Below are 15,756 nucleotides of genomic sequence, written 5' to 3'. Positions count from 1 at the left end.
ATGCATTCAGTGTATGCACTTCTGCTTTTCACACAATTCCTCTGTCTGTGATTAATAGCCTGGAAGGTGTAGCATCATTCATATGCAGTGCAGCTGTGTAATCTTGCCTCTTTCCAAAAGTAGAACAGGAATACTAACTTGAACATTTGTGCATTTTCCCCAGGGTGTTTTAAATTTTTGTCATTCTTCCCTAGAAGTAAGCTTTTCAAAGGTTAATTTTACTTCTAATTCATGTTAAAAAAATCCCATTAAGTCTACTTAGTCTTGCTCTTCTGCACATTCCTAAATAATATCCTTAGTTTCCTTATCAATTTTCTGCCCTTTCTTACTTCTAATTGTTACTGAATTATGTTTCCCTTTCCCTTGGATGTCTGTCTTTTCTGCGTGTAATTTCAGCTTCATTTTGACACCAAAGATGATTTGTTCCATTTTATTTGGTTGTGAAATCAGTGTGTCAGGTTGAAGCATTGCAAGTATTCATGGTTCTTTTGCAAAATCAAATTGGGGTGAATTTGCAGTAGGTGAAAAACTGGACTTGAAAGCTGAGCTTTGGTTTGGGATTGGGTTTTTTTTTGGCTTGGCTGGGCAGAGGCTTTGTATTTGCTTAGGAAATGGGAGGTGTGTGTGGTGGGGCAGTAGCCTGAATGTGACATTCTTTTCTGAATTACTTGCTTTGGACATCCTACATGTCTGGAGCATGAACTTCTACTACAGATTAATGCCCTGCCTAAAGCAAAGAGTGAACCTGAGACTCCAAGAGCCTGAAGGGGTCCAGAGGCAGAGTGTGGCCCCTAGGCTGGGGTGCCAGGTGAACTGCAGTAACATGGATTAAATTATTAATTTAGGTTACATTAAATTAAAGGGAAGACTAAGCAGTGTGTAATTAAGCTCATAGATTAAAAAAAAACAAAAACCCAAACAAACAAAACCAACAAAAAAATATTATAAACTAAGGGAGCTGGTTAATAAGCTCAGCTGAGGAACCTGGATGTGGAGGAGGTCTGGAAGTTTTTCAAGTCCAGGATGCTAAAGCCATTACAACTCTGCATGCCAACAAGAGTAAAAAGGTTGTAGGAAGAATATCCAGACCTCACTGAATGAATAACTGCCACAGAGAAGCTGTTAGGAATAGATCAAGAGCCTGCTAACATTGGAGGGGAAAAAAAAAAAGATAGCAAATAAATAATGGAAAGCTCTGTCTTAGAGGTCAAGAAGTGTAAAGAGGAGGTGAGAACAGTAAAACTCACGCTGAGTCAGACCTTGAAAAGGCTAATAAAATAAACAGCAAAAGTTTTCTAAACTTTGCACACTGGAGGAGATTGGAAGAAAGGAGAGAGCCAGTGAGGACAGGGCTGAGTCTAAAGGCAGAGAAGTTTTGGTACCAAAGTGAGTGAGTGCTTTCCCTGGGGCTTTGAGTTGGGGTGGGGGACACTGGATATCTCAGAGAAAAGTAGGAAATAATTTGAGAAGACTTTTTCAAAGCTTGGTCACACAATCATTTAGAACATCTGATTTAGAACACTGATTTTCTAAAAGCAGACTAGATCTGATAGGTCACATTTATGTGAACTTCTGTGAAACATTTGAGGTATTTCTCCCATGGGAAATTGTTGGTAAAACTGGAAAATGCAATGAAATTTGCAGTAACTATGAGATGGACAAGAGACTGGTTCAAGGAAAGATGTCAGTAAGTTGTGTGAAAAAATGTAGCTTGATTTTAGTGGAGCTTAATTAGGAGAACTCATCAAGGACTCGACTCGCCCTTAGGATTTTTGTTTCTGAGCCTCAACACAAATGCTAGGAATGGGCTGGTGAACTTTGCTGTTGATGCAAAGGTGGCAGGTATTATGACCACAGAGGAGAATCTGAATTTTGTACAGCAGCTGATGACACTCAGTAAAACAACATTCAGACCATCATTTGAGCCCTTGCATGAAATACATCTTTAGTCATTAGGAAAAGAGTAGGAAAGAATTGGTTGCAGCAGTTGGCTGCAAATGGCTGCAGATGTAATATGGCTTGGAAGGTGGTAAATATCCTGTAACACACTAGACATAAGTCTTTTTATACAACATGGGGGAATACTAATGCCATGTATTAAGCTCTCGTGAGGCCCCACAGTATTGTGTGTTCTCATATTCCCAAGTAAAATGACCTCAGACTAGAAAAGGCTTGTTAGGGCTGACCCAAGGGATAGGAATCTTTTCTTAAGAACGTGTGCTAGAGCAGCTTGCCATTTTCAGGCTAGTAAAGTGAAAGTGGAGAGAGGATATGACTGATGTCTGTGTTCATGGGAGAAATAATAGGGAAGGAAAAGTACTTTTTAAGCAAAAGGCCAATTTGGCACAATAGCAAATGGGCATAAAATAAATACATATAGGCTGGAAATCAGAAAAAGCTATTTTATTGTTGGAATGGCAATCAGAATAGTGGTGGCTGAAAATCTAATTGCTTTTAAAAAGGCATCCTGTGCATTTAGGGGAAAATGTTACTTGAAGCAGTGCCTACAATAGCAAGACATCACACTTTATAACCCAGGAGGTCCTGTCCGGTCCTGCATTCCTAAACTTGAGATACTAGTTTTGTAAAGTAGGAAGGTGCATACGAGTTAAGTCCCCATTCCCAGAAGTTTATGCTGGAAGCAAAGGACTGCTGGAGACCCAGCAGTGAGCACTGCAGAGTGACCACCAGCTGCCACCCCACTGCAGCCTTGCCCTGCTCTCACAGCCAGGGTTTCAGCTGATGGCATGCCCCTTCACTCAGTTTCCTATGAATGAGAAAGTTCTCCCTGAATCCTGAGGAGCTCTGGTGGCAGGAGAGAGGATTGTCCCTTCTCTCTGTGCCTCTCAGGAGCTGGAGGGGGACAGGAGGGAATCAGATGTCTTTTGTCTCTCAGGCAGTCCTGACCCCATCACCCCTTCACTCCACATTGTAGTCCTTGTGGTGGTGGCTTCTGGCTTTATTGCTGCTGTTTGTTTGTCTTTGGCTGTTATCTCAATATGTCCTTTCCTTCCATCTGTCTTTTCCTCCAACTGGTCTCCATTACGCTCTCCTATTGCCCCCCTCCTTATCTGTGGCTCTGTCTGGCAGGCTGTGTCCGTCAGTCCTCCCCTGTGTTTACCCACTGAGCATATGGCAGCCCTCAGTCATCAGTCACTCCGGCCACTGCCTCGAGAGCCTGCAAGGGGGTCTGGCTAATTGACCACAGAGGAATTACCCATTAATTCTCCTCCTGCTCCCATTCCTGCACTGAGAGAATTGGAAGAGAACTTGGGCTTATGGGAAGGGGCTTTAAGCCCTTCCATTAGAGGCATTTTCAGCCTGGTTAAGTGGCATGGCCATCGGTCAGGCCCTGCCCTCAGAACTGCTTGTGGGGTCTGTTATTCTCTACCTTGACCTGAGCTCTGTCAGAGAGGAATTCTCCAATTTCCTCTGCCCTCTCCTCCTCTGGGCAGTGAAGGGGGACAGTGGGAGAGTCATTCAGCAGCTGAAGCTGTGTTGGCTCCACAGCCCGTGGGTGGTGGGGGCTGTGGGGGCTGAGGGGCACTGTGCTCACCTGTGAGCTCTGGTGGCACTCTCCTTCCCCAGAACAGCTCCTGCCCACAGGGGCCAGATGTTTTGAGCATCAGTTGCCTAAAGCCAAGTCAGAGTGAACTCATTCCCATGACATTAACTGAAGGGGATTGAGTTGCAGTGTTTTTCTAAAGGAACAAAGCCCAGGATTAGGAAGAATCATAATACTTTATAAAAACACATGCGAGGGCAAGGGAGGCATGAGTGGCCTGGGATTTGACAGAACCATAACCAAAAAGTGCTAACACAGGCTTATAACAAGCAGGCTGGCAGTGTAGTGAGGATATAGTAAGTGTCTGGTGCTCAGGAAATTTAGCTGTAGCCTGTCTGGTCATAGTACAGCAGGAATCCTTAGGTAACAGTGTGGTTGGTCCTCTGCAGTTGTAGTTTGATCCAAGACAAGTGCTTAACTCCCAGCTTGGAGCTGTTACATTGCACTGTGAGGGATTGCCTTGGTAAATTGAGCTCTGAGGAGCAGAACTAAAGCTTTTCTGTTTTAAGGGCTCACTCCATTGACTTTCTCAGGAGCTGGATTGGCCTCCATGTGATTTAGCCATTAAGCCAAATTGAATCTTCACTAGCTGTCAAAAGCACTAGACATTAGCTGGGCAAGGAGCAACCAGTTGTTGTGGGAGAACTCTGACCTCTCCCTGCTGGTCCAGAAGGTTGTTGTATGCAGAAGGTTTTGCTTGCAGTATGCTCAATTGCCTTAATCATCTTGGCACGTGAAAGCAGAGAGCTGGGAAGCTTTCTTCTGTGTCCGTGAGTGAGACAAAAAAGAAACCTCTGCGTTTGGCTGCTTTTTTTCAGCAGAAAACCTGGCTGGAAGACACGTGGCCATCTCTTTCAGAGCACCCTGTTTTGTTCTCGTGTTCCTCGCTCTCCCCCACCAGATACAGCTGGTGGTAATTTTGCAGCTGATGCCAAACATCTCTGCTTGGCATGCAGGGTCTGGCAAAAGCACTGCAGGATGCAGGATGGTCTTGGGAGGGCAGATGTGAGCCTGATGGTGAGGGGATGCTGAGCCAAGGGCTGGGGGTTAAGCTGCTGTGACACAGAGCAGCTCTGACAGTGAGGGAATGCCCAGCTCTCTCTGCCAGTGCCTGAGAGCTGACAGAGCTCACGTGGCATTGCACTTTTGTACCTGTCTCTGAAATGAATGGGAAGAGCAAACCCAACCTGGGTTTTTTATTTCTCAGTATTTCTCTCACCTCCCAGCTAGCGTGGGGAGGAGGAGAGTAAACAGGAGAGTTTCCCTTCACATCCTGAGCTCACTCTGATGAGGGTTTTACACTCTGAATTTTCAAGACTCTCTGTGCTGACTTTGATGCTGGATTTCCAGGGGTGTGATGCATCTGCAGCCCCCGCAGGCTCCTGAAAATGTAGCTGGAAGTGTCTGGGAGAAGACAGCACGGGAAGCTGGCGTGTGCTGTTGAAATCCTGGCAGTTCTGCCTGGCGACAGCCGTGCTAGTGGAGGGAGCCGGGCACGAGATGGCGCAGGAACGCAGCCAGGGATGCCTGGGGAGCAGCGCCTCTGAGAGTGCAGGGATAAAATGTTCCTAAAATCGTGGAATGTTCAGGGAAGTTAGAAGGGAAAGATAGGCCTGGTAGGCCCTGAGAAAATGCCAGGCTGCACCTGTATAATCATTTAATGACTGTGATAAATGATATGATTGTTAGGTGCGATGATTGTTTGGTAATTGGGTGTAATTATTGTTTAATCGTGACAAGAATCGTGAGAAACTATGTTGGGGGGTTTGATAGAAATTACAAAAATCCATGCTTAGATGAAATCACAATATAAGCTTAATAATTAATATGTAGTTATGGAATGATAAAGGTATAAAAACACGTTCATCCTGAACCCATGTCAGAGTCAGATTTGGATCTGTACCCCTGACACCCAGAGCTCTTCAATAAAAGCACTCGATAATCATTAGATATTCCTGAGTGCTGACACCTTGAGCTGCCTTCCAGGGAGATGTGTCCTGTGCACCACCACCCCTGCCTGCCTCTCTCTGGGCACTGCCCCTGGGTGAGCTCCTGTTGGGGCAGATGACAGGAAAGGGTGTGGGCCCATGGATTTGTTTCCAAAGGATGCAGATGTATCCCTGTAATGATAGTGCTGGTTCCTGGTGCGGGCAGTAGGAAATGGGCTGGTTCCCAGGTGTTCCCTTTCTGCAGCTCTGAATGGGAAAAACATGCCACACCGTGGAGGTCAAGCTTAGAGCTTCTTAATATCTCACTAGATTTAATATCTCACTAGATACGCTGTTCTGCAGCTTAGGGAGTTATTCTAAACAAGGGTTAATACACACACCATTGTTCTATTTGTCTTTTCTTTTCTACTTTTTATGTAATTTTTCTGCTATCTCATAGCTCCTGCTTAGCTCTATTCACAGTTCTGCTGTCTCTGGGGCCTGCTTTTTGCAGCTTTCCCAAAACCCTCTGATTTTATGGATTCCCACAGTCTGTGAGGTGGGGAGTTTCCAGAGTCTGTGCAAAGAGGGCTCCTTCTCTTTTTCTCCTGCCCTTGACCCTGCTACCAAGCCAGAAAGAAGGTGGGGTGAGGAAGTCGTGTTTGCAGGCAGTGTAACCAGAAATAGAAATTCTTAGGGAGCAGGAACGCAGCAGTCGCAACAGGGGGAGGAGAAGACCTTTGTCTGCTCTGAAGGGCGAAACAACAGAAATTGCGGGATAATCAAAGCGGTTCTGAGAGCGCCGTGAATTCGCTGTAATTAAGCCAGCTGCCAGTGCAGCGGGAACAAGCACAGCCCTGCCTGATCGCATTTCTCTCCCCGCAGGCCGTGTACAAGCTGGCAGACGTGGCCTGCAAGTGCCACGGCGTGTCGGGCTCATGCAGCCTCAAGACCTGCTGGCTGCAGCTGGCCGACTTCCGCAAGGTGGGCGACCTGCTCAAGGAGAAGTACGACAGCGCCGCCGCCATGCGCATCAGCCGCAAGGGCAAGCTGGAGCTGGTCAACAACCGCTTCAACATGCCCACCCAGGAGGACCTGGTGTACGTGGACCCCAGCCCGGACTATTGCCTGCGCAACGAGACCACGGGCTCGCTGGGCACCCAGGGCAGGCTGTGCAACAAGACCTCGGAGGGCATGGACGGCTGCGAGCTCATGTGCTGCGGCCGGGGCTACGACCAGTTCAAGAGCGTGCAGGTGGAGCGCTGCCACTGCAAGTTCCACTGGTGCTGTTATGTCAAGTGTAAAAAGTGCACAGAGATCGTTGACCAGTACGTCTGTAAATGAAAGGAGCTGCCAAAGCGACAAATCTATATTATATAAATCTATATAAATATATTTTATATTTGTATAAATAAACAGATTATAATAATTAAAGAAGCTTATTTAAGAGACATTTTGGTTTTGAAGTGTCCCCCCCCCCCGCCCCACATCAGGCCAGCTAATTTGATGTTCCTTCAGTTCTGCCAGGGAATCTGTCTTTGGGTGCATCTCCCCTCGGATGCTTCAGTCAAAGCATACCAGCATGTGCTCTTTCATTACAGAAAGAAAGCCAGTGAGAGAACCCACTCCTCTTTTCTTCTCTCTGATCAGTAAATCTCAGCATTTTGGAACACTTACTGCACATTGGAAGTTACAGCCAGTAATGGGTGAGTCCTAGTTATTCAGATTTCAAATCCTGCACTGGGAAATTTTGGAACCAATTCTTGGTGCCTCTAAAGGGCTTTGTCACGTTTAGAGGGAAGGTTAGCTAAGGCTATGTGAGTATGGCTTAAAATCCAGAGTCTTGTAAACCATTCCTGGATGCTCCCCAGACCACAGTGGGGTAGAGGAAAGTTCACAGGCTGCTGTTGTGAGGAAGGAAGGTTCAACCTGTGGCTGACCAGTGCGCAGCCTGGCAGTGTCCATGAAGCCAGCACCTGGCTCTTCTGCACCACCTGGGCTGAGGGAAATCTGCCCAGCTCAAACCACGTGGCTGTGTGTGTGAGGGATTCTTTCTTTTTCCTTTAAATCCCATGCTGAAACTTCATTTTTCAATAGAGAGGAAAAGCTGCTGGTGCCAGGGGTGTTTGCAGAGTATATTTGTCAGTGGAAAGATGTGCTGCACACACACACATGCTCATGGCTGCACTCCTCATCCTGCTGCCAGTTCTCCTCTCTGAAGTGGCTGCAGGTGGTCACCTTGTTCAGCTCTGTTAAATCCTCCTCACCACCAGCCCAGCTGTATAGCTTCTCTTTAACATGAAACATCCCTCAATGACGTTTCTTTCCCTCTGTTACTTGTGTATATGCCTGTTTTGTTTTATTCTTCTGGTGAGGTTCTTTTATTTTGCTGCTCTGTTTCAGAGGGCAGGGGCTGTGCTCTTCCCTGGCATCAGCTAACCACAGGAATGTTTGCTCCCAGGGTGTGGGTGTGTGTTCACTGTGGAAGTCTTCTCTGTTTTATTTCCTTGGTAATAAAGCTGTACCAGGGCAGAAGGCATTACCAAAGTCTGCTAATCAGTCTTACCACATTGGGATTTTAGTACAATCCAATTCATAAAGCAGGGAGCAAATGCTGTTTCTAGCACAAGACATTTCCTGTACCTCTCAGCATCTGCAGAGTTCATTTGCAGTCAGAACAATCAAGAGAAGCCAATTCCCAAAATATGAGGGTTTGCTAATATGCATCCGCTTTGTTACTGACACCACAAGGGTGTTGGGGTTTTTTTCCCCTGTAAATTTTAAAATGCTTAAAATACGCCGATAAGCAATGAGCCAGTCATGAAGATTGTTGTTTTTATATTAAACCTCTGTTTCTTATAAAACATTGCAGTTTTACAGATTCCACCATTTCAACCAGCAGAGAACAATTTATATGTACCTTTCATATTTCAAATATTTGAGGACTCCAGAAAAGCACAAGGAAGAGAAATTATGCTTAATAATTAGGAACTGTTGTTTTTTTAAACCAATGTGTCCAGTTTTTATTTTATTATTTTTTTAAATCCAACAGGCAATATATTTGCTGGCATCCCAGAATGCAGTTTTTTGGAATATAAACAGTGGTCTAGATTTACTTTATTATATAAAATCCAAAGCCAGTGGTATTGTAATTCAAAGTAACGGAAATAGTTTTCCATGCATGGAAAAAATGTGAATGCAGCGGCCCGATCCAACTTCCATTAAACTTCAGTGGGAGTTGGACTGAGCCCAAGATGGGATCAAATGTGTGATCTATTCACTCCTGGGATACTCTGTTTCTAGCCCAGTAATAAAATTTGCTCTACCTTGGATACTTCTGAAAAAGACCTTTCCTCCCACCACCCTCACCTCGTGTTCTTGTCCATCCTTCTTGCATCAGTGCTTCAAGGTGTCAGCTCTTTGTGTATGACACCCTCAGGCATTGTTAATGTGTCTAATAGCTCAAAATTACTTCAGCTGGCCTTTCTGATAAAGACCACACATTTTAGGGAGTCACAACTCTCCTTGTGGTTTGGCACCACAATCAATTTTGTGGGTGTAAACAACTCTGAGAGCGGAAAAGTTGGCATTGTTAGGGCTGCTATTCATCTGGGTGTCCCTGGATATGTCCTTCTTTTTCCACCTAAAATGTTGTCTGGGTGGAAAAAAATATGTTTTTTGGCCTTTTGTCCCAGCATTCCAGACCTCTGGCAGGCTGGTTGGAGCCAGCAGTTCCTATTGGACTGGGACCATATAGGGATAGAAGTGACCATTAGATTTCTTTCCTCTCTTTTTTTTTTCAGGTTTCAGTATTTTAGATGTTCTGGGAATTTTGTATCCAAAAATTTGATCCCACTAAACTCTAGCTTTAAACTTGATTTCAATGGCACTCACACATAAAAGAACCTCCATAGGGTGGTGGTAAGTATAAAATAAGAGCACAGCCAGACTGGTTTGATGCAATCCAAAGTCAAAGAGAAAGCTGCAGCAGAACTGCTTCTTTCCCATGGAAGGTAAAAAGTGATGGATTTTAAGTTGTGCCTTATTTGATGCACGAAGTGATAGAAAGGGGTGTGGTGGGGCTGGGAGCTGAGCTGAATTCTGAGCTCTGCTGATAATCTGCTTTGTAATTTTCACATAGTTACCTAATTTCTTTGCATTTTAGCCTCCAGCCTCCTTCTGTATAAAACAAGGAGCAGGATACCTCCTTTTTTTTTCTGTAAAGATCTTTCAGAAACATGGCTGAAAAAAGTTTAATTGAAGGCTGAGGTTCTCTGCTCATTAACTCTGGCAGGCAGGCAGCTGTACCCTCATTGTGTGGGGACACTCAATTTGGCACAGCAGCACCTTGCAGGGTCGGAGGGGGTTGCTGGGGGGCTCAGCAGGAGCCTCAGAGGGTCTGCAGCAGCAAAACATTGCCCTGGCACAATGCTACAAAAGAGAGGTCAGCTCAGGGCTTGTTTATTTATGGGTATTGAAGATCTTGTAGCTAAAGTAAGGCTTAGGGAGGTCAGCCTGGTTTCTGCCTGCTCAAATTCTGTTTGCAGTTTCATGTGGATAAGATACTCACACAGTACTCTGTTATGTGCTGTGGTCTGGTAACTGGCTGCCACATTCCAGCCCTGAAGCTGCTGCACTTCAGGGCTGATAGAAATGGCCACCCTTAAGTCATGTAAAATTACAACATTTTGGGCTTAAAGGCACTGTGCAAATATACTGTTACTGCCAGGCAGTGAGCACGGGCTCCTAAACAGAGCAGAACAGGATGCAAATCTGTCATCATTTTCCAGCTGGCAACTACTGCCTGAGTTAGAGTGGGAATGAATGAGGCCTCAGTGTGCTCTGCTGCAAGGTAAGCTAAGCAATGGCTGATCCCAGAACAGAAACATTCATTTGTTATTAATCATGCTACAAAGAACCTCTGAGAGGTTTGTGAGAAAATTTAAATGAACCTTTTAACACTGCTGAACTTCAGGCCACTTGAACCATTTGGAGGCTCCCATTCTTTGTCCCCAAACAGTCTGTGCCTGCTCAGGGCTCAGTGTAGCAGAGTGGCCTTTTGCAATTCAGGAAACTGCCACGTTGAATCCAGACATGCAGCACTGGTGTAACTTGCACTTTCTATATGGACCAAAGTTTGTTCCCTATGGACCCTGAGAAAGCACAAATTGAGCAGGTCTTGTTCAGTCATATGAAATCAAACATGCAAGAGTCCCTCTCTGCACACTTGACCCCATCCAGGGAGAGCCCTAGTAGGTTTAAATTACACTGTAGGAGCAATTCCTCATCACCTGTGGCTACAGAAATACAGACAGTATTTTCATCTGCTGACACAGCCACAGAACATCCCAAGGAGACCTTGGGAAATACCTTCCAGTAACTACAGGGCATTTCTCAAGTGTCTGTCACAAGGCTGTTCCACAATCAGCTGCTTATATGGTCATTAACTTTCATTTAGCTTTTGTTTAACTCCATTTCAGGTTAAAAAGTTCTAGCAGATACTCTGTGAAGGGAAATTCACTGAAGGGCAGGCTGTGAAGGAACTGTCATAGGACAGACACACAGCAGATGTGAACATAATCTCAGATCCCCTTCTTCTCACAGGCAGACTGTGGCTGTGTCTAATTTTTGGGACACAGATTCATCCATCTCCTTGGTGCAGATGTATCCTGGCCACATTCTAACTCCCTGGCACCAACACCCTGTGTGCAAAGGCTTGTGGATGCAGAGCCTGTCCCAGCTCCAGGCTTTGGGACTGGGCCACCTCCTCCATACCAGCTCTGAAATCTAAATATAACCAGCTCAAAGATAAGCAAAGGTTAAATTTCTGTGCCCAGCAGAACCAGAAAAGACAGAAAGAATCATGATCAGCAGTTGTGAATCCCCAAATTACAATAATAAACCCCCTGTTATAATACAATGATCATATCATGCTCATGGCCTCCATCCACCAGTCTTCTCCTGCAGGACCTGGAGCTGTTACTAAAATCTCTTGTTTCTTAGCTCTGTTTAAATGACAGTTGATTTTTCAATTTTTTTTCTTAATTAGAATTCAAAAAGATATGACCTACACGATAACATTTCCTTGAAGATAGAAAGAAAGGGGGAGCAAACAGGGTCAGGAATTCTCCCTGTGAGCAGAGATAAAATGCAGCAGCCATAAAAAGAACTACTAAATACTGCCCTGTGACACTCGAGTTGGACACCTGCCCTAATGTCACCTCTCCATGTCACCCACCCAGTGCAAGCTGTCAGGACTGGCAGCAGTTCCAGCTGTTTGGAATGTGGTGGGTGCACCAGACTTCAGCTGCCTGCCTGAGTGGGTGGAGAGGGTGGGGCCCTTGCTGATTTGGGAGGAGAGGAAGACTCCGATAAGGAAAGAAATAAAAATAGAGTGGTCAGAGCTGCTTAGCTGGGAGGTTGCAGTGCCTCCCACAGGCTATTTTCCCACCCATTTTCCCCTTTTCCCTCAGGGTGGCAGCTGTCCTGTGGACAGAAGGGAGTTGCCCAGGTATGTTTGCCAACAGAGATGAAGCAGTTTAAAGGCTTGCAGCAGTAACCCAATCCTGAAGAAAAAAAAAAGAAAAAGAAAAAAGGTCCAGGCTCTTGTTTACCCTAAGGCAGTTTTATTCTGAATCATCATTTGTCTTGTGGCTGTTCCTAGAGTGCCACATCGCTGTGTCAGCCCTTCACAAGACTCCCAAAACATCCCGATGATGCTGGATGGGGCATTACCATACCAACACTGCCTTTCAGGGGAAAAAAATGAAAATATGTGGGATAGACCCATTGTTGGAGCTAAGTGTAACCCTGTCTTGTCCACAGCCTCAAGGAGCTGCACAAGGATTTAGCATCTGCTTGGCCTGAGCAAACAGCTAGACCAGTTTTTTAGAGCAGCAGCTCTCTGCAGTTCGCTGTGATGATTTTGGCCAGGCTCAGTTTCATTTGCCGCAGGCAGATTTGTTTTCTCTTGCTCGGGAACAACAGAGTTAACCAGTAATGACCTGCCAACTTCCACAAATCACAGGGCTGTGTATATAGGACAGACACATTCTGAAGGAATTAAGGCAATGAACATTTTATTACTGCTACATTTTCTAGGAATCATCTGCAAACGCCCAGGCAGTACATAACTCTGGTTTTGAAAATGTGTTTTACTGTATTGCAGGGCACAGCTTTGCTTTTTGATTTCCAGCCTCTTGAACCAGAATAAACTACCCAAATTCCTTTTATTTAATATTTTTTGAATCAGTATTTCTATCTCATTTTCCCTCTTAATTGGCTGCATACACGTTAAGTTATGGGGACAGGAAATGACAGATGAAAATGACATGCAGTTTTTACGTATATTTTTCGTCAATGAAGCTCAAAATATTTTCAAATCATTAGCGCCATTTTACAGAAGAAATCCTGAAAGACAGGGCAGGAAATACTTCATCCGACAGGCACGGGGTGGAGCTGGAGCAGCCACTGCAGCTGCTGCTCCCGTGCTGCTGCCCAACAGCTGCCAAAATACATCTTGATTGATGAGAGAAACCCAAAGTACGCGTAAGAGTGAAAATGTAGTGTTCAGTAACTACCTTGCTCCTTTCACAATAACAAAAACTTTGACGAATGTGCAAGATGGGGCATATTTTAAAGGAGGCAATAGGGAATCATAGTTTTATAAACAGAGTTTTAAGGAATGGGCAGGATGTATTTGTTGTTTGTGGGTATTAGGGATCAAAACAACTCAAATATTAATTTATAGGGATAATTTTGCTTCCTTTAAGTGTCTCATTCACAGTCACTGGTTTGAGCTAGAATTTCTGGGTGTGGGGACGAGTGTATTGGTGCTCAGTAAAGCACTACAGTGCATAGAGCCACACAAATTACAGACAGGCTCTCCAAATCACCCAGTTATTCTCCTTGGCAATTGCTAAGATTGTTCTCTAACAGAGTAGTGTTTTGACTGGTCTCACTGTAGAACTTGTAGGTGTAGGGTTTCCACCATTTTCCCCAAAGACACTGTTTTGGGAGGTGAAATCTCCATGTCACAGAGGTTTTCCCACTGCTCAGCCAACACTTCCCATTCCTTAACAGGGCAAGTTCTTGTTCTCTTTGGTGCTCCCCCTCCATGCTTTACACCAGACACAGGAGTTTGGGCCCTGGACAGGCAGGTCAGCCTGTCCAGTGAGGCCTCTTCCCCCTCCTCCAGCTGCCCTGGACAGGGGTGTCCACACCACAGAACCACACACTGGGTCAGGCTGGAAGGGACCACAGGATCATCTGGTCCCCCCTCCCTGCTCGAGCAGGGCCATCCCAGAGCATGTGGGACTGTGTCCAGATGGCTCTGGAATATGTCCCTAAAGGGAGATTTCATACCCTCTCTGGACATTCTGTTCCAATGCGTGGTCATTCGTACAGTAAAGTCCTTCCTCATATTCATATTCAGGTGGAATTTCCTGTGCATCAGTGTCTGCCTCTTGTCCTATTGCCTGGCATCACTGAGAAGAGCCTGGCTCTTGGCGCCCTCATCCAGACACGTTCAGACCCCCATTCAGGTCCTCTCCCAATGTTTTCTCTCCTAATGCAAAAACAAAATAGATCTCAACTGTCATTTAAACAGAGCTAAGAAACAACAGATTTTAGTACAGCTTCAGGTCCTACAGGAGAAGACTGATGGATGGAGGCCATGAGATGATATGATCGTTGTGTTATAGTAGGGGGTTTGTTATTGTTATTTGGGGATTGACAACTGCTGATCATGATTCTTTTTGTCCTTTCTGGTACGAGTTCTGTTGGGCACCTTCTCTGCTGTGCCTGGGCAGCTCTGGGCTGTTTCCACAGGTGGCCTCGTGGTCATGGAAGTGCTGGGTTTTCCCCTGACACCGATTCTGAGAGGAGAGGGTGGCACTGCCTGCTCAGGGCACGCAGGAAGCAGCCAAAAGGGGAACTCCCCTCCAGCCTGGAGGCCATTGCTGGGGCTGGAAACTCCATTCTTTGCCAATCCCTTCCTTTCTTTGGCCACAACAGTCCCATGTAGTGATACAGGCTGGGGACGAGTATCGGATTATCAGGTGACCCCAATGTCTGGGAAGAATGATGTGCAGAACTCCATGATATCAGAAGGCTAATTAATTACTTTATTACACTATATTATATTATAACTATTTAAAGAGATACATACTATACTACATCATACTTACTTCTAACTAACTACTGGAAAACCTGTGACTGTCAGCCAACAGTCCCAAAACACACACACACACGTGGATCCAATTGGTCAGTGAATCAAAACACCATCACCAGAATCCAATCGAGCAATCCCTTCAGGTAAATAATCCTCCAACACATTCCACATGGTCAAAACAACAGGAGCAGCAAGCAGAGATAAGAATGGTTTTTCCTTCTTCTCTGCTTCTCTCTGTTCAGAGGGCATGAGAATACCACAGCAGAGTGGTTGGAAAGCCACCTGGAAAAGGACCTGGGAGTGTTGGTCAACAACCAGCTGAACATGAGCCAGCAGCGTGCCCAGGTGCCCAAGGAGGCCAGTGGCATCCTGGCCTGGATCAAGGAGATCGTGGCCAGCAGGAGCAGGGCAGTGATTGTCCCTCTGTGCTGGGCACTGCTGAGGGCTGTGTCCAGCTCGAGTGCTGTGTCCAGCTCTGGCCCCTTCACTTCAGGAAAAACTTTTTGGTGCAGGAAAAAGTCCATATGGCAGCAATGAAACTGGTGAAGGGTCTGGACACATTTCACAAGGAGTGGCTGAGGGAGCTGGGGCTGATTAGCCTGGATGAAAGGAGGCTCAGGGGAGATCTTATGGATCTGCAAAACTCAGGCGGGTACAGCCAGGTGGGGGTCTGGCTCTTCCCCAGGCAACAGGGACAGGACAACAGCACATAGTCTTAAAGGGCCAGCTGAAGGCTTAGGTTGGACATCAGGAAGAACTTCTTTACAGAAAAATAATTAGGCTGCCCAGGGAGCCGGGGGAGTCACCGTCCCTGGAGGTGTTTACAGAAAGAGTGAACATGGTCTAGACAACATGGTGGTGTGCGGCCACAGGCCGGACCTGATATGTCGGAACTCTTTCCCCACAGATTCCAGGAATCTGTTCCCGGGAGGGAGTGAGTGAGGGGGGTCACGCCGGTCCCCGGCCCCGCTCCGCTCCCGCTGCGGCTGCGCGGCCTCGGCGCCGCCTCCTCCGTGCGCGGCCCGGCCCGGGCCCGCCGCGCGTCCTTCCGGCCCCGGGCGCGCAGCCGCGGCGGCGCCTCCCGCATTGGC

At 46.2% G+C, this 15,756-nt stretch overlaps 1 protein-coding gene across 3 annotated transcripts in view; it reads left to right on the top strand.

The window, feature by feature from the left end:
• The window catches only part of WNT5B (Wnt family member 5B), a 67,850-nt gene extending 60,906 nt beyond the window's left edge, over positions 1-6,944 (top strand). For all 3 annotated transcript variants that reach the window (XM_064736081.1, XM_064736072.1, XM_064736090.1), the window contains exon 5: positions 6,379-6,944. In XM_064736081.1, coding sequence (XP_064592151.1) covers positions 6,379-6,837 — 459 coding nt within the window. In that variant the 3' untranslated portion in view covers positions 6,838-6,944. The remainder of the gene's footprint in view (positions 1-6,378) is intronic.
• The last annotated feature ends 8,812 nt before the right edge of the window (positions 6,945-15,756 follow it).

Source organism: Zonotrichia leucophrys, chromosome 1A (assembly GCF_028769735.1).
Source record: "Zonotrichia leucophrys gambelii isolate GWCS_2022_RI chromosome 1A, RI_Zleu_2.0, whole genome shotgun sequence".
In the NCBI taxonomy this organism is placed as follows: domain Eukaryota; kingdom Metazoa; phylum Chordata; class Aves; order Passeriformes; family Passerellidae; genus Zonotrichia; species Zonotrichia leucophrys.
Note: the sequence above shows the minus strand (reverse complement) of the source record. Positions and strands in the feature narration are given on the sequence as shown.